This window comes from Thermobia domestica, chromosome 15, assembly GCF_964235325.1.
Source record: "Thermobia domestica chromosome 15, izTheDome1.hap1.1, whole genome shotgun sequence".
Lineage (NCBI taxonomy): Eukaryota > Metazoa > Arthropoda > Insecta > Zygentoma > Lepismatidae > Thermobia > Thermobia domestica.
In genome coordinates this window covers 100,017,316-100,037,298 of record NC_137468.1, presented here as the reverse complement: position 1 = coordinate 100,037,298, position 19,983 = coordinate 100,017,316, and the positions used below count along the sequence as shown (strand labels likewise).

The following is a 19,983-nucleotide window of genomic DNA, read 5'->3' as shown; positions in this document are numbered from 1 at the left end:
CTCGTATGGATACCTAATTATTGAGACCAATTAGACCATCCTGCGATCAGTGTTGTCAACTACGGAAATTAAAATTTCCCTATATTGGGTAGAAAAATTTTAAATTTTCGAAATTTATGTTTATAAATCCGTACCTATACGTACGAACGAAAATCAACTAACGCCAGTCGAACATCAGTTTGCTCTACACAACGCCATAGAAAGTTTTAATACGATAATTAGGGGAAGTACAGTTGAGGTTTACAGTAGACCTTGTTCTCAAAGTAGAAAGATAATTGTGTTTTTTTCAGGTAGAATGAGATTTTTTAAATGATAAGCTTACTTTATTAGATATCGTCACGATACTTTTTGGATATATTAGAGGGATACCAAAGTTTATTTTAAGATAGTTTGCGTCTGTCTGGTAGCAGTGTCTCAGGGCACAGAAAATTTTAATTCCCGATTTTAAGAGAAAAATTCGGAAAATATCGCACTTTGCCTCTCTAATTTCCCTCTTGTTGGCTATATTGGAACAAACGAAAAAAAGTTTCAATAGGATAATTAGGGAAGGTGCTAACCCTGCATAACTGTTTACTTTTGCGTCTGAGGCGGTAAAAGTGTCAAAATTTCGTGTGTATGATAAGAGAGAATTTTTTTCTTTTTGTCTTTGTATGGCAACCAACGACTTCAGAGTTTCACTGTGCATTGTCCACACATCAAAGAATTTTTTTGAGATGATTTGGACCCATGTGGCAACAGTGGTGCCAGTTCCAATATAAATAAATAAAATTCAGTTAAGGAATTGTTTGTGAATTTTTACCCCTACAATTCCCTCCCGTTGACAACACTGCAATCAAAGTTACGTTATAAAATTGCTACATTTTTCTTCAAGGTATCAACTATATCAATCTGTACATAGTCTTTGAGTTATAATTCGTTAACTGAAATCCTACGAAAACTCAAAAATGACCCTGTCTCGAAAGGGATAATGGATGTGAAAATTCCTTTAAACGATGTGAGAGGAAATCAATTATTGACAGTAAGTGATATTGTTAATAAACCCTTAGAAAAACTGTGATGTCTAAAAAAGTGATAGATTTAAAAAAAACTGAGTTTCGCTTTACAGTTGTGAAATTACGATAGACTTCCCAAACTATGTGAATTCAATATAGACACACATAGATTTATAATTTCCGGCTAGTGTTTCCCACGAGACAAGACGAAGCGAGAAACCAGATTTTTCTCGTCTCGTCTCATAAGTTGTTGTAGAACTCACGTCTCATGTGGAACTCTGTCTTGTCTTAATTCTCGGAAAAACTTCTCTCGTCTCGATTTTTTCTAGTGTCGTTTTGAAATTTATTTGCAAAATTTATGTTCTAATTTTCTTTGTTAAATTTCATCTAGAAGTTGTCAAAATCCTTCCGCGTCACGAGATATCCACGAATGGTATGATATAACAATATTTTAAACCATATTTATAATTGGAGTATACTGTGCAATGAATTGCGTATTTGTAAACGTCGATAAATGCTCTTCATTATATCCGAACAATCCTTTTATTAATTTATAGCTCTTATACTATGGATCATGTTACACTAAAACAGTGCTTGGGGCTGCGGCTGCTCAGTGGTAAAGTATTCACCTCTTGTGCATGAGGTCATTGGTTGATTCCAGCTCGTGCTGAGCTTTGTGGTAGACAAACAATGTGTGCGTGAGTTTTCTCGGGGTTCTCCCGTTTCCTTACACTTTCCTTATTCCACCATTTCATTCATTTCTCATCATTACCGTCTCCTTTAGCCTAGCCGGCTGGGATGTAAAACTAAAAGATTTCATTTCATTTCATTTAAAACAATGCTTAAGATCTAAAACTTTATGAACTAGGGTTGCCCACAAGACTAGAGAAATTTCTCTTCTCCTCTTGAATTAAAGAATGCACTTTTCACTCCTGAGCAACATTACCTTCAGCTGCAATTAGTGAAAATCGCTCAATCTAAGGATTTCAATTTCCTCGATAGCGTCAAAATGAATCCCTTTTCCAATTGGCAACTTGCTTTGGTGATTTTAAAATGATGGTTTAGCGACTTACAAATCTAGCGACTTTTGTGTTGCGAACAATGTGTCCTTTGTAATCAATTATTATTATTATTATTATTATTATTATTATTATTATTATTATTATTATTATTATTATTATTATTATTATTATTATTATTATTATTATTTCTATTACTTTGTTTTAGTCAGCGCCAAGTGTTGACGAGATCAAAAGTACACAGCATACCGCCTCTTCAGAACAACGCTTTGTTTTCTATCTCTTGCTCTTTTAACAAAGAACAATTTCAACTTTCAATGACCTTTAGTTTGCAGAGCTATCGTTGAGAGGTGAAAATAATATGTATTACCGATAACTAGGGTGACCAGCAATAGTTTGATCAGAAAAGAGTATAACCATAGGCGGAGCTAGGAATTGTCTGCTGAGGGGGTAGTGGGGGACAGACCTTTTGGTCGGTCTCGAAGGTCTTGGTAGGTGGGCATCTTATAGATGGCATTTTTATTTTTATCAAAAGTTGGGGGCAATGTCCCCCCATGCCTCCATAACTCCGCCCATGAGTATAACCGTAACGCATATGTCAGGTCTCTAGATCAGAATTTATTGTTAGTGGTTACTACATTTTCATCGTCATGAAAGCGACATACAGCATGACCACGCGACATAAGCGATAAGCTAGTACTCCCGCTGGTCTAGTAGCTAGCGCGACTTTATGTATGGGGTCCCGGAATCTATTCCAGGTGGGAGAGCCTTGAAAACTTGCAACGCATCCTAGTAGTTCGGAATCCACTGTAAATCTGTCTCATTAGCCTCGGTGCTAGAAGGGATTACTACTTCCTGTTTTACTAGAGTAATAGGAATGAAGATCTTTCCTTTCTTGAAAAGCTGCTTTTCGCTTCTATTATTACTGTTTTATTTCTAGGGCAATCAACATTGAAAGCGGAAATAGTTGATTTCTATCACTTTCGGTTTTAATAGAGGGTTAAGTGAGGTGTTGCTTCGTTTCTTGGGATACCGAACCGATGAAAATATTCTTTTCGATGTCTTTTTTTCTTTTTGCTGTATGGAGATCAACATTAAAATTGAAGTAATAGTAAATCTCTCAAACTTACGGTTTCAATCAAGTGTTACGGATAGATAGGGTATATTTTCTTGAAACGCTGAATGGATTCCTGAAAAGAAGTATGTCGGTGTCTATTACAGTTTTTTTCAATGCAGATCAACATTGAAACCAGAATAGTAGTGAATTTTAACCACTTCCGTTTTAGTAGACTACTATGGGTGAAGATACTATTTCTTGAGATGCTGAATCAAGAAAACACATGTCGCTATTTATTACAGTTTTTCTTTTATGGTGGTCAATGTTCAAACCGGAAACTGTTGATTTCTACCACTTCCAGTTTGACTTGTGAGTAAACGGAGGACATAGACCCTAATCTTGGGATGCTGAATCGATTCAGAAACCTGCTTCTTGGTATGTCTTATAGTTTTTCTGTATGAAGATCAACATTTAAACCTGAAGTACTGATAAATTTATACCACTTCCGATTTAAATAGTATGTTAAAGGTAGATAACATATTTTCTTGTGGCGCTGAATATATTTCAGAAAACCTTCGCAGCTATCTATTATAGTTTCTCCCAGACCCGTATCCACGGGGGGTCTAGAGGGGCCGCCCCTCTAAAATTTTCACGATAGGTTTTGCAAATAAACTAAAATATGGTTGAATCGGCCCCCTAACTTCTACCGCCCCCCCCCCTACATTTTTGAGCTGGCTACCGGCCTGGTTCTTCTTGTATGAAACCAATGCTGAGACCGGAGTAAATTGTTGCCATTCAGAGTAATACGGATACTGATGCTTTATTTTCTGGAAACCTTGAATCGAATCCAAAAATCCGCTTGTCGCTATATATATTACTGTTTTTGTTCTATGGCCGTCAACATTGAAAGCAGGAAATATTAATTTCTATCACTTCCGGTTTAATTAGAGACTTAATGGAGGAGATGGAATATATTGTTGAGCATAGGAATATTCCACAAAACTCCTTCCCGACATATCTTACCGTTTTTGCTCTGACACTCCTGTCAACAAACAGACGGATGGACGGCTATAACCGTTCTGTAGGACTTCCAATACTTGCACGTAGCTTTGTTTGGAACTCTAAAGAAGATTGCAAGTGAGCACCAAAACTCAAGATAGATCACTTAATGTTCTAAGTACTTCATACGAGGACAGATTAAATACTTGAGATAAAAAGATCAAATGTAAGTGAAATTTTTTGTTTATAATCTATGGAAATTTGAATTTTCCATTTTATCCATGTTCATTGATTGTCTATAAGAGTCATACTAATAAAAATTCAATCTATCTTCTCTCAAATTTATGTCAATTTAAACAATGAAAATAGGTACGAGGCGCAAGTTTAAAAAGAAAACAATAGTTTTATGTGGGTTGGCAACACTGATGAAGTTTATCATCTGCAGAAGCATGCCGTAATATTCTTGAGCTTACAACAGAGATAGAAGCCTCAGAGTTGAGTTGCGTACGTGCAAGTAGCAGTAAAATGAAATGACTGCCGTAATACAAAATCCCGCCAAATATGAAGTGAGATACGTCATTCGATTTCTTTACCCCAAAGGGTAGAATGCAGCTGATACCCATCGGAAATTGTGTGCGAATTACAGGCTAGAAGTAATAAGTTAAAGGAAGGTCAGGCAATGGTGCAGAGGGTTTAGGGAAGGAGGTTGAATTATTGATGACAATGAGTGTAGTAGAAGTAGAGGTCTGCACGGGCCCGGCCCGGCCCGTGAATTTATATTGTAAGGCCCGACCGAGCCCGAAATATGTTTTAGCATTTAGGCCTGAGCCCAGCCCGAGCTCGTGTGATAATAAAATGAGCCCGAAATAAGCCCGAATTACAGAAACTTAATAATTAGATATAACGCAAAATTGTATTTCTATTTACAGCAATTAGAGGTTTAATTTTACAGTTCTTTTTAAAATTCTCCAGAAAGAACTCTCCAATAAATATTGTTGTACATTATATTTACAAAGTTAGGCCCGAGAAATACAGTTATATATTTAAAAATTTACTGCCCTGGCCCGAAGTGATATATATTTTGTAGGCCCGAGTCCGGCCCGCGGGCCTTGTTGGGCCAAGGTCGCAGACCTCTAAGTGGTAGGCGTAGCCGATCAGACGGACGATCTGGCGGAACTCATTAACGAGAAAGTGGAATCCGATCGCCGGTTCACAATGACTGAACTTGCCAAAAGAGCTTTCAGAAGTGTCTCCGAAACCAGTGCATTAAATTATGACTGACAAGCTGAGTTATCACCGACTGTGTGCGAGGGGCTATCAAAAATACTGACAGACGCTCATCAAGAGCAAAGAATAACAGGTGCACATTATCTTTTGGCCTACTGGGAGAAGGATCGGAATCACCTATTTTCTCACATAGTGATAGGGGATGAAACCTGGATATCGTACGCCCCTGGGGAGTTGAATTAGCAATCAATGCAATGTCGGTATTTTGGTTAGACTAAAACGAAGAAATTGAAACAAACATCATCAGTTCACAAAATCTTGGCAACCGTGTTTCGGAGCAAACGGGCGTGAATCTTGTGGATTTCTTGGAACAAGATGAACAATTACCGCAGACATGTATTGCCAAACAGTGAGTAAACTGCGACGTGCCATCGAAAATCGATGGAGAGGATTTCTACGCTCTGAAATTCTTCTGATCTCTTGAATGAATTACAACGCCCATTCACATACAACTGCTCGTACTGTTGACACTTCAAAGATTTCGACGGTAACAATTCAATCATTCCCCTTACAGCTCCGAACTTCCCCAGCGACTTCTTTTTCGTTTGAAAAAGGGGCTTGCATCGAAACGTTTCAATTACAGTAAAGTGTTCAACACGTTAGTTCTGGGCTGGTTGTATTCTCAGGTGTCAGATTTTCACACATAGGGTAAACGGAAGCTGTGTCATTCTACAAGAAATGTCTGGAAATTCACAGTGTCTACGTCGAAAAATATATCTATATATATAAAAGAGAACGCACAAAATCCTTTGTCCGCTCATCACGCTAATACGGCTGAACCGATTTCTTTCATTTTTGGGGGGTTGTTAGGATTTGGACCCTAGATGGTTTTTATCATATCACTTTAATTTTCAATTACCAGTGTCTTGAGATAATTGACCAATCAGGTGTCAATACGTACAAAAAATCCTTTGTCCGCTCATCACGCTAATACGGCTGAAGCGATTTCTTTCATTTTTGGGGGGTTGTTAGGATGTGGACCCTAGATGGTTTTTATCATATCACTTTAATTTTCAATTACCAGTGTCTTGAGATAATTGACCATTCAGGTGTCCATACGTACAAATCCTTTGTTATTAGTTCATCATAGGTATAAAAATAAACGTATTTATATGCAACCCGCATGACCCTGTGACTCGGCGGGTTAACATAACTGACAGGCGCTATAAATCACTTGAAAGCGAAAAAGTAAAAATTATCTAAGTAACAAAGTTTATTGCGTTCCGGGATGACCGCAGCGAAGCGGGGCGGGTTGGGGTGACCGCAGCGAAGCGGGGCGGGTTAACATAAATGACAGGCGATATAATGTTAACATTTACTGCAATCTTCTATGGTTTTTATCATATCACTTGAAAGCGAAAAAGTAAAAATTATCTAAGTAACAAAGTTTATTGCGTTCCGGGGTGACCGCAGCGAAGCGGGGTGAACGCTGCTAGTCAGTCATAATAAATTTCTTCTATAATTTGTTATTTTTTTAAAAAATAAAATCTCGGCTTTTTTTTTTTTTTACATGCGCCTCGTAATTTTTAAAATGTAATTTTAGTGTAGTTTTATATCATACGTTTGTGTTCATTACATTATCATAAATAAGATGACTATGATAGGGCAAGAAGTGGACTAGAATGCCGCTCCGGTTTGTGAATTTACTAAATGTTCTAAATGCTACTGAATGCATTGGGCCTTTCAGAAACTAAGTTCGTTTGAATTTGGCGTGAAGATATTTCTTTAAATTTTCCCCGTAAGATTTGATTTAAATTGTTTGTTACATTATATTCTAAGATATTGTATAAACATTTTTCTTCTAGTTAACGTTCCACGAATATGCCCCTAGGCTAGGGGAGATGATGCGATGGATAATGGCGGAACTTCGAAAGTAGAAAACGGGAGAACCCCGAGCAAATCCATGCATACGGTATTTGTCCACCACAGTCATTTGGCAAAAGCTGGGATCGGACGAGAGGTTCCATGCCCCAGAAAGTACTTGTGGCCCATCATATAAACTTTTGCTCCTTTTCAAAAATATGCCTTTAATACGTTGACTAGTTTGATGTTCTTTAAAATATCACGATTTTATGTGAAGTTGTGAAGCAGAAAGCATTTAATCACTTGGTCACTTCATTTTCGCAGTTAAATACCACAATTGCGGAGATAACTGACATGACCAGTTGTCTAAGGTACTAGGTTAGTCACAAAACAACCTTTCTATCGCAGATCCGATTCACATTCAGAAGTTGAGTATTAGGTATTGTATTTTCACATGGTTAGCATGCGCGAGACCGGGTTCGATTTCCCGGTGGACGCTCATGTTATTTTGATAGCATATTGACCAGGAAATCCATATCTCATAGCTTTGGTGGTGAAAAACGACGCTAAACTCCACAAATCAACCAACCAACTTCATTATCATAGTTCATTTATTGTCTCTTTTAGACTAAAGCAGATTCGTACGTGGGAAACACGATGGTTCAGTAGCAGAACATTGACCTCTAATGCTAGGGGTCCCTGGTTCAATTCCAGGCCAAATGAGTTGTGGTGAACAACATCGTTTTCGTGGATGTACTTGGGGTTCTCCTGTTCCCTCCCATATTCTCATTTCAATAATTATTTCATAACAATTATTTTCATTAATCACCCGTCTCCTTTAGCCTAAAAAGCATAATCATGTGAGGTTGAATTAAAAGTTGGAGTCTTACAAATCTCACCTTGAATGGCCAGAGTTAATTATTCCTTATGCTGTGCCGATTTCTGTAAAACTGTGGCGGGGACCCATGCGGGTATGTCTTTTGTTGTCAGATATTTAAGCAAAGTTTCAAACAAAGATACCAAAATCCTGGGAGGGCGCAAGCAAACTTTGGAGAGTCTGGGGGCAAGTTGTGATCTCCTCCTCCCAGGATCGGCAACTATACCTTGAGTGCGCTTGATGCCAGACTTGGCTAACAATCACGTGTATAAAACTTTTAGAAACTTTTAGAAACTCTTAGAAACTCTGAATAACAGAATGAGAAATGTTTTAGTTCTTTGGTGAATAACACTAAAACAATACCGGTAGCCTATTTCCTTACGTATTCGTTAGTTTTCAGAAATACTAGAAGGGAACAAATATATCTTTGGTATTGAGAATTACAAGCAGTAGTGACACTAGATTATGTCCTCGTAAGAGTTAAGGAGATCAATTTCTATAACTTTTTTTGTCCTATATAAAAATGCCATTGGCCTTAACTATGAGAGAAATGAAATGAAAACTTAAATTTTCATTTCATTTCTTTCATAATTACCTGATGACGTTTGAAATTCATTTTGGAACATAGCGAACATTTGGTTCGGGGCGAGTGCTTATCATTTCACTTTCATTAAAATTAATATCCTAAGGAGTGAAGGCGTTACAAGTTTGTTTGATTTGATTTTAACGTCCCTTTCAGCAGCGAGGCTATATGAGACGGAACCTACTGATTAACGTGGAATCCGAACCACATGAGCTCCCGCCGGGAATCGAACCCGGGTCACCCACGCCAAAGGTGAGTACGCTAACCGCTAAGCCACGAAGGAGATCGTTTCAAATTTGTGTCAAATTTAATGGAGTATCTTATGAACCTCTCAAGCGAGCAGAGCTTAACTTAGTATATAAGATTCTTGTTTAACGTAAGTTGAAACATGCCAGAGCTGAGAAAATCCTGCTCCTAAAGGGAGAAGTGTCCCAAATATTACAAAAACTCATTTTGTAAAACTGCTCATTACTTTAGATACACTCCTTTTGATTTGCTCTTGTATAATTGTATAGTGCATTAACTAATTTTGGCATTAGATCAGGATTTTGGAAATTGTGCGAGGAGGCGTTCTAGTGCGTCTTGTTCATTTTCAGGTGTGCTTCGAAATATTTGGAACATTTCAAAGCAACGATACGTACGTTGATTTCGAGCTTGACTACAATTTTACTGATAAAAAAAGTATATATCATTCAAAAAATGGGTAAGGAACAGTAACTAAGGGTCGCTGCATGTAATTAGATTACACAATTTCTATGTATATGTACACTATTTATATTTACAAACTAGCTGAAATGTCCTGTGAGAATAATATGATCTGTTTATGGAATATATTTGAATCCCCTTTTCCCTAAGGATGCTTACTTTGTCTATTTTATGAATACAAAATAAGAAATTAAAATAAAAATTGTTCCCCCCTTCCCTTCCTTAGTAGGGAAATTTTCGAGAATGCTGGATCATGTTAATTTACTTTTATTGGTCAGTTTATATGCCAAGTTCATCTCCTTCTTGAGAGATTCGTAAAATTAAAATATTCTATTTTTGGAAAACATTTTGAATCCTTCATTACCCTCAGATTTGATTTTGATTTTATGTTTATTTTATCATTCCGTTATGCAGCGATTCTATATGAGACGTGGACTATAGTTTAACGTGGTATCCGAACCGCATGAGTTCCACGCCAAAGGCCCTTACGCTAACTGCTTAATAACGAAGGAGCTCTCATTTTCTCTCAGAATATGGATTTCAATTAAAATAATATCATAAAAATATGTCTTGAGGACAGTGCTATTTGCTCAAAAATTTATTTTAAAACGCTCAGTCGTTTTATTGGATTATATGGATTTAAAATAAGTCAAATTTAAAACGTTAACATAAAATTGTTTCAAATTTCGGCTGACTATTTTATATTCAGATAATAAATTTTCCATGTAATTTCAACTAATATTTTGGAACTGACATCGTAACTAATTGTTTAACCATAGAAATGAAACTTATCGGTATTTATTCTAAACTCACTGCTTAGAGAAAATATACAATTCTTGATCATTTTAAACTTCTATATGCTTAGGTTACATACAAGGAATAATTTATAAATCACTGTCATTCGTACGACTCTAGGGCCACGGAAGCTCAGTGGTAGAGAGTTCACTTCTAGTGCATGGGGTCCTTGGTTCAATCCCAGCTCGCACCAAGTGAACTTTGTGGTGGACAAACATCGTGTGCGTAGGTTTTCTTGCAGTTTTTTTCCTTTTCTTCCCACTTACTTCATTCAACCAGCTCATTCCTTTCGTATCATCACCGTCTCCTTTAGCCTAGCCGGCATAATCATGGGACGTAAAACTTAAAGACTTCGTTTCATTTTTCGTACGACTCCCAAAGACATTACCTGATTGATAGGCTTGAATTCCTTGATACCTATGCATTATGCAACGCTACGTGTTCATGAGATATTATGAGCTGTACGCGAAACACTCTCTCGGAAGTCACCATCTTCCGTGTAAGCAGGCACCAAAGCAAAGAGCTCATATGTAACTCATTCTTTATTGAAAATTAAATTAAGTCCCGGTCCTTAATAAAACCTTCTATAGCTATGCCCAATGAGTTACAGGAAACGAACAAGTGTGCATAATAATAGAAGTTTATAAAATGATTTAAAGAGAGAGAGAGATAAATAAATAAATAAATAAATAAATAAAGAGAGAGAGAGAGAGAGAGAGAGAGAGAGAGAGAATCCCAAGAAGATTCATAGACACGAAGTTGTCACCGTAAAATCATCTGGCTGCTGGTCGAACTAGGGATCCATTATACCAGAGGTTTGTGTTCTTTCTCTGAGTTACCGCGTCTGTAGGGGAGGCTTTCTGAATTTTCAAAAAAGATTCGAGTGAAATACATGTCAAAACGTTAGATGGGTTAACTCTAACTGCGGGGGCCCAAAAAAGTATAAAAAACAAAGCTTGCAGGAGAAATGAGTTCTTAGTAGTAATATGTGAAGTAAATGGAATAGAAATACAGTGTGTGCAATGGGGAAAAAGGAAGTGTTGGGCAAAGTACACTATACATGTGTTCGAAAAAAAAAAAAAAAAAGAAGATACAACACATGGAATGATATTTGACAGAATTCGTTTTCAGATCAAAAAGCTATAGTTATCAAAAGTGTGAACTTTTAGGAAAAATATCTGGCTCCCTGTAATTAGAATTTATCCATATGTGAGTAATCTGTGAGGTGAATAAAATAAAAATGCAATGTGTGTAATGGAGGAAGGAACGTTTCCAGGAAGGACCAAAACTAGATAAAAAAAAAAAAAAAAGAAGCGGTTGCCGATCTATACAAACCGTGAAGGTAAGTATAAACTTTCCGTGAAACACTAACCTGACCTAACCTACCAAAATCAGGCTATATTTAGCAAAAACGTTATGTTTTTTAAAGAAAAAGAATTTGGTCTTCTAAAGGTAGATTTTATCCATAGGTTTTAATATATTTATTGTAGTTAATAAAGTTATACAATAACTGTTGTTTTATATGAAAGTATTATGTACGTAAATCAAGATCTGTGTATTTACGATTTCGATTGTGTCGGTATTTTGCCCTTTGAAAAAAAAAAGCGGAAGTTTCTGTGTGTCCCCATTCATCCTTTATTATTCTAATTCAAGTATTATCTGAGTAAAAATTTAGTAACCAACTTTATGTTTTCCTATTAACACAAGCAAAATACTGTACAATGATCGCAAAAGTTGCTAATAAAGAACTATCTTGGGTGAAATCGGACAGCAATGTACTGACCTTTCTAATTGTATAAACTAATTCATTTAATTTTTAATCATAAGACCATACAAGTAAATAGCGGTAAAGTGGTGCATTTACACGAACTAAATCGGAAGAAAAAATGAATGAATCAAGAAACAATTCGTATAGGTAACGTAATCTCTATTTTTCATAGTTTAGACTCAGTGATGTAAAACTTAGATGTCTGATTAAAGACTGTTATTATGCACGTATGTATACTCAAAACCGACCTACCTGATTTTTTGCAGCTTCCCCAATCAACCTTTCGTTATCTGAAAAAGCCACATAACTGGGAGTTGTCCTGTTTCCTTGGTCATTAGCGATGATTTCAACCTTCCCATTTTGCCAGACGCCCACACACGAATATGTGGTACCCAAATCAATCCCTATTGCGACCATCTTCGTTAATTGAAAATGGATGCCGTGTCACCGATTTCCGTGCTCTCTGAATCCTACAACAGGAATCGCGGAGGACGACATCGCCACCGGCGTTTTATAAGTGCAGACAAATTCGATCGAACATGCTCTGTAAGTTCTAGAATACCGTGACTACATTTTTAACACAACCGATTTCAGATTTACCCAAACATTAACTCTCATTTTCTGATTGGCTGTTTGATGAACACATGCAATTCCACTGCTTTGATAGCAAAGACTAATAAATGTGCTAGATGTCTTTTCGTTTTGTAGTTCACAGAGCAAAATGTTAAAAGAGGGTGTGCCTTCCATCTAAACAAATTAGTTGTGATAAATTATTCAAAGGGGACTGACATTCTTAGTTTGTATTGAGAAACAAATTCAGTAATATAATCGTTTATATAGATGTGATTTATACTTTAGTATTTTGTTCCCTGGGAAGATGTCATTCAGATGAAATAAATAGATACAACACAGTGTCGTAGCCAGTAATTTCGTAAGGGAAAGTTCAAATCATGTATTTTCTAAAACCAATGACTTAATGCAGTGAGTAGCATAACAAAACGCCGTCTCGTGCTCAAGAACCAAGCGCAATGTTTATTTAGGTGAATGCATAAAATGCGCAGATCGAGAATAGGTCACCAAATTAAAAAAATGAATTTTCACCCACTCTTCTATAGCTTTGAATGATTTCCTTAGACTTTCTGCATTGTTATTCTTTTTGGTGCATGTGGAAATAATTGCATATAGATTGATAATATGCGTGCCATGAAACTGATGTGCCATAAAAAAGATTATTGCTGAAGAAACACGTACAAACGTGTGCTACAGCACAGTCAAGATTAGCAGACTGGTTAGATTAGTAGGGGAGGTTAGGGGAAGTTAGTAGGTTAGGTTAATAGAATAGAGTAGCTTAAGTTAATAGAGCAGATTAGGTTATTTTGGGTTAGTAGAGTATACAGTAGGTCAGGTTAGGTTAGTAGAGTAGGAAGAGAAGGTTCGTAAAGTGTAGTAGGTTAGGTTAGTAGGAAATTCTAGGTTAGGCCAGCGGTTCTCAATCTTTTTTGACCGACGTCACATTTCACTGAACGTCATGGACATCGTGACATACGTACTTGTTTGATATTTTTATTATAAATAATACTAATGATATCTATTATAATAGTGAAACCAATTAGTTTTTATAATTACTGTATTATAAGCACTTAGCATTATTGCTACCGCTGGAAGTGTTGACTGGTAGTCTGTCTCGATTTTAACTAATTATTATTAAATTCTTAATGATTTTTAAATTCTAAAATTTCGCGACACGCCTTAAGAGATGCATGACGTACCAGTGTGTCGCGACATCGGTTGAGAACCACTGGATTAGGCTATTCGGAAAGAGTAGCAAGTATCTTAACGTGATTTTGGCAGTGATATTAGTTTCTGTAACCATTGTAATGATTCCATACTACTAACACTACACTTGTAAACATAAAATATAGCTTCACTACATTGTACAGAAATACTACGCGGGTGGAAAATAAAACCTAATAAGTTCTTTTTCATATGTACTCACTCAGTTAAACAAGCATGCACAACTTGTTCTGGTTTATTACTAATAATCCTACACTTGTGAACAGGTTAACACTGTGCAGAAATACTCTGCCATTAGAAATTAATATCAGACCTCTTTAATGTATATTTATTCATTTCAATCGTAAGAACTACCTTTTTATGACGATCTATCCTCAATCTGCATCACATAAAAATTAAGTTTTAATTATTTATTGTCTATACAACTCAAATACCACTAAATAAGAAGCCATAGCGAAAAATGTGTCTTGGGTTCGACCACTCTATTTGTACCAGCACATTCTTTAAAATTCATACATTACAGATCAGGGGTAAAAGTGGATCTGAAAAAGTAGGGGGACGCATGACGTGATGCCGTCCCCCGTGCCTATCTTTGCCTATTGTATTTTTTTAGAAAGTGGGAGGATGCCACATATTTTCTGAAAGTGGGGGACGGCGTCCGCCCGTGTCCCCCTTCACTTTTATCCCTGTTACAGATACAAAAATAATTCATACAAATATCTGAATATATTCTTCGAAGATTTCGAAATCTTCATATGTTTATAATTTCGTAAACTGTATTGGACTCAGAGATCTTATTAACAAAATAATATCAACTTTACTTGAAATTTTCTAGTTAAAATGTTTCAGGTTCTATAGTGTAAGATTTTGTAGTTAATTGCAAAGGTATAACAACAAAGCGTAAAATGTGTAATTATAATCATTTATACCTCTTAGCAGGGCCGTATTTAGCATGGGTCATGGTGGCAAGTTTCCAGGATGACTAATCTTTTCGGATGCTTTTTTTTTTCTCATTCTTTCGTTCAGAAAATTTCAAAAAAATATATATATAATACATGCGCATATCAATATGACACGGGATCAGAGATGGCATGGATCAATGGAAACTTTACCCACGACCCACTGACCCACCACTCATCGTGACTCACTCTGGCCTACGGCCCACCGTGACCCACTCTAACCTACCATCCACCGTGACTCACTCTGATCCACCACCCACCGTGAACCACTCTAGCTCTCTGTGACCCACTCCGGTCCACAAAACCTATCGTCATCAACTCTGACCCATGATCCACGCCCTCTTCTCTACTGACTAAAGCAGGGCGCAAAATTTCCGGTCGCCAGGTCGCAATTAAATAAAAATTTAGAGCTGGCAACGAGTGTTCAGTACGAATGGTTTCTGAGATTCTGCCTACACTCATAGGGCTGCGCACTTTCTGTTTTCCACGAAAATAATTGTCACTGAGTGAAAGAAAACACGAAAAGCGAAGTCTTTACAACATGGAATCTCTTTCTTTGTCAAACCAAAGGTCGTAGGTGGGAGGGGGACCTCTCATAATTTGTACATGAGAGATATTGGCGACCATCATTTTTGGACTGGCGAGTGCATGTGACTTCGAAATTTTGCTCCCTGGACTAAAGCGTTTACACTTGTAATAAAACAAGGCTGTGAAATTCTCACTAATCGGAGTTTGAATTTCTACGGTCAATAGCTCAAGCACCGCTCTGTTATAATAACATTAGATCTGATCTTTACGATATAAAATGGTAAAGCGTTTGTCATAGGCCACAATTAAATTATCATGGTATAATTATTTCTTTGTTGAATTACTGATACATATCAGTGGAAAAAAGGATGAAATTTGAAAGTCCCAATTCAAGGTAAGTAGACCAACGTAAAGGAAAAAAGATGTACAATTTTAAATATAATTAAGCGTACAGTACAAACATAAAACTTCCATATAATTAAATTTACAGTACAAATTTTATGTATATTTTTCTCACAACTTTATGGGTTGATTGCCTTTCTTTGTTCGGAGAGCTCCATATAATAAACACAAGTTTCAGCAATTATTATAATAAAAAGCAGTGGATATATAAAGCGAACCACTGTATTTTTTGTTTCTCAATTAATTTGTTTCTCGACTAATATCGATCGTTTTCGATTATTTTTACAAATCAACCCATTACCAATTTCCCATATATAGAAAGTCCCCCCCATAAAAGAGAATTTAAAAAATGCTAGGACACGTTGGGCCTTATGCAGAGTCATTTTGACTTGTGATTAGTGCCATACTAAAGATTTCGACTAACATATGTTTCTTTCAGTAGTCAGGCCTTTAGTATGACGCTAATCATACGTCAAAACTACTCTGCATAAGGCGGGTAATGTTATTTTTAATAAAGAGTTAATATACTGAATTTCAGCTCCCTAAGTTGAACGGCTTGTGAGATACTCATTTTTTTCGCAAACATTTGGACCTCCACTGCCCCCTTAGGATATGAATTATAATGAAATCGATATGATAACATCCCAGTTTGAATTAAGGCCTCACTATATACAAAAAGTCATTTCATTTGACTTTCCAATTTGACCGTGATAATCATGCACATATAGTTACATTCATTTTTTTTACATAATAATTAATATATTGTAGGTGATTCAAAAATATATTTTTTTCAGTAATTAGCACCTCTGAAAACTCATAGGCTGTCTCTCGAAAGTCAAGAAGTAAATTCTATTGCTGTTATTACAAATATTAATATCCAAAAGTGCCTAAAGTTCTTTTCTCATGTAAGTAAACAGAAACAAATGAAAAGGGAAGAGAAATGGAGACCTTAAAAGTAAAACGTAGACAAATTCACTAGTGTTCAGAAAATTGTGTCTACAATGCACTGAGCAGAGTGTGTCGGTAGGTCAGAGTGCGTTATGGTGGGTCGGTGGGTCGCAATGGGTCAAGGTGAGTGATGGGTGGCAGTGGATCACATTCTGTTGACCTACGTCCCACCTTCACCCACCGACCCACTCCATCTCTGCACGGGATTTTATTCTTAAATATCCAAGTATCAACGTACCATTAAAAACGTTGAGATAATTCACTGCAGAATATGTAAGTCTGTCTTTAGTTATTTTGCTCTCATTGCTGGTATATCTCCTAGAGGCCTACACGGGTGTACCCAGCAAAATTTTTCTTGGTTCAAGGCCTTTTCAGGAGGGGAGCAGAAACTTACATACTATTAAAAACGAACCAAAAATTCTGCTTCAGAAAGTGAAAGCATTTAATTCACCATGCATATACTACATATTTATTACACATTATTATTATTATTATTATTATTATTATTATTATTATTATTATTATTATTATTATTATTATTATTATTATTATTATTTGCAGTTGAAAAATTAGAATCACAGGTTGTAGGAAATATGCCAATAAAATACCCATAAAAAGAAAAATAGGGAGCTCATTTGTTTGACTTCGCCTTTATGTGTGTAAATAAAAGGTACGGACCACCCTACTGAACTTTCTTGCTCTAATTTCTTAAACTAAATCATGTTATATATGTTGCATTTATTATTGAAACATTTATTTATAAAATACTAACAAGAAATACTGTTTTCGGAAAACTTTGTTCGAAGAAAAAGCCTTGAAAGTAAACTATCGTTTGTGGACTTTTTAATGATAAATGACTATCAAATGACAAATGTTTCACAAATATCCCTAATACTATGACAAATATTAGGGTTACTTATGAAACGTTTGTTTATGAGATATCAACAAAATCGCATGAGTCGTATTTGAGAATATAGTAAATAATACGCGACAGTACAGTGCTTAGTAGGAAGTGCAAAGTTTTTAGTGGAATATGTTAAGGTTTTACACAGAAGTGGTTGTCAGCAAATGGTCAAGTAAGACATATATCGAAGCGAAAACCCTACTTTACTCGTACATATTGGAAGAATTCTATTACTTTGCGCGCGCCTGCTCAACGCGTACACAAGTTTACAGTGCTCAAAACGGGCGAATCCGGACGTTTTGGGAAGGGTGAATTTGGACACGTTTATTACGTTAAGGTGAATCCAGACAATGTAATTAATGAACTAAGAGGATTCGGAAAACAACTGTGGATTTTGTGGGAAGAATTATTATGACTAGTGTTTCACGAAACTGGAAGACATCATTAACTCAAGAAAAATAAATACTAGTCTCAGACCACACATATTACACATTTTACTAATAATCTAGTTATTACTAGCAAAAAATAGTAGTACAATGTAGTTCTAATGGAAACAGATGTGATTACTATGTCTAATAATTAAACAAAATAGCGGTAGTTACACTACTGTGCATTTGAGAGCAACTGGATTGCGCACACTCTAGATCCCAAATTGCGCACAAATCTTTGTTCGCCTTCTTGAACACAGATTTTTGTCCAACGTTGCCACAATGGTAGAGCAAGAACAAGGCCCTGGTTGATACTGCTAAGCTATACTTGAAGGGCATGGTAATATGTTGTACTAACTCATCACCTTTCAATATTTTAATGGATTGGTAGATCATTAAGAATTGGACAGAAGTGCTGCATTCTCTGTTTTTGGTAACAAACAAACACGAAGAACGACACATTCCAGATCCAGAAGTATGTCCAAATGAGGTACAGAAAGGTTGGTACCTTGCTATTTTCCAAGACCTATAATGACCTATAATGAACCATTTCAAGTATGGGTGACTAGGAATCCAAATCTAAATGTAGCTTTAAAGCAGGTTCCATATACTGGCATTAATCCAGCAAAAGTAAAAGATGTTGAAGGTCTTATTTTCCCGTCACCAACAGTTAGGAACTGGCTTGAATGTATATGAAGGAAATTCAGGTTAACTCCACGTAAATATGTTTTGTAGCCGGCGCTTTGTTCGTTATATTCTTTTAGTTTTGTCCACATCGCATATTGCGTAGTATTAATATATTTCAATATTTGTTTCGTGTTCTATGGAAATAGGGCACTTTACGCACTACTACAAGACATTGTATTGTGTTAAAATGTTCGCTATACGAAAAGATGAAGTTTTGTTTTGCTCCAAAGTTTTATTAAATACAAGTAGCATAACATTTCATTGCGTTTTTCTGAAACCCATCATTTTCACTATACGCCCTTAAGGGCCCATTGGCTCACACAGATTTCTTTTCTTTCCATTCATCATACATATTTGAACACATTCTATTTTCCCTTGTACTATCCTTTTTCAGTTTATTTTGATTTTGTGCACGACATATTGTGTTCTTTGGAAAAAGGGTAGAGTATTAATTATTTTTTAATGTTGAAATAGTATATATATATATATATATATATATATATATATATATATATATATATATATATATATATATATATATACGAAAACATATTTGATACATAGTTTCTGCAAGTGCTAACTACGATCGTATAAAAGTACCTCTTGCAATTTATGTTTCATTTCAAAAATCTATTCAGTAGAAGTAATACAAACTTTCACTTGCTTTTTTCTCAAAACCATCATTTTTCCTATAGGCCCTTTTCCCGGAGAACACCTCCATTGACATCTGTAATATGAACTACAATATGTTCAAGGAAACTATTGTAAATTTATTTTGTAATACACAACCCTGTAACTGGGCTTGTGCCTGTTGTGTTGTTCACAAATAAATAAATAAATTGATTTTAAAAAATCTCAACTCTAAGAATAAACTACCTCTTGTGAATTTTTTCAGTGCAAATGAATTGCTCCATATTGTCAGGTTATTGACGAAATATTTATTTACGTAATATGAACAAAATCGCTTTGTCGTTTTTGAGAAAGTAACCCGCAAAATTCACTTCTAACAGAAAACTATCCTTTTCGGACTATTCCTAGTAAAACGACTGGAACATTAGCTTATGAAATATGAACGAAATTGTTATAGCTGTTTTTGGGTAGCAAATTTTAATTTTCACCCTTCAATTAACCATTCTTATTTTTAGGAGTAGGAAGAAAATTCAAAAAAAGCGCCCCTAGGGAATCTTATAAAGAATTTAAGTTTTAAATTAGGTAATGGTACATTAAACGGTATGGCCTCTAGGCGGGTGAATACCTACAATGAGGCGAACGGACAGACATCCAAAAATGAGGTTTTTTTTTTTTTTTTTTTTTTTTGACATGTAGAGGCCATGAAATGTGTGAATCAAACGAAATTTTGAATTCGGTTTTTTCATAATCACCATACATTCTTCTCTCCGAAAACCACTCCAAAGTAAAAATGGTAAAAATAGAGAAAAATCAAAGCA

The 19,983-nt window shown here is 35.9% G+C and overlaps 1 protein-coding gene across 1 annotated transcript in view; it reads right to left on the bottom strand.

Moving 5' to 3' along the window:
* Positions 1-12,550, bottom strand: part of LOC145671160 (heat shock protein 70 B2-like) — a 47,594-nt gene extending 35,044 nt beyond the window's left edge. Inside the window, exon 1 of the mRNA XM_081739995.1 lies at positions 12,138-12,550. Within this exon, the coding sequence (XP_081596121.1) occupies positions 12,138-12,302 (165 nt within the window). The 5' untranslated portion in view covers positions 12,303-12,550. The remainder of the gene's footprint in view (positions 1-12,137) is intronic.
* Between the last annotated feature and the right edge of the window lie 7,433 nt (positions 12,551-19,983).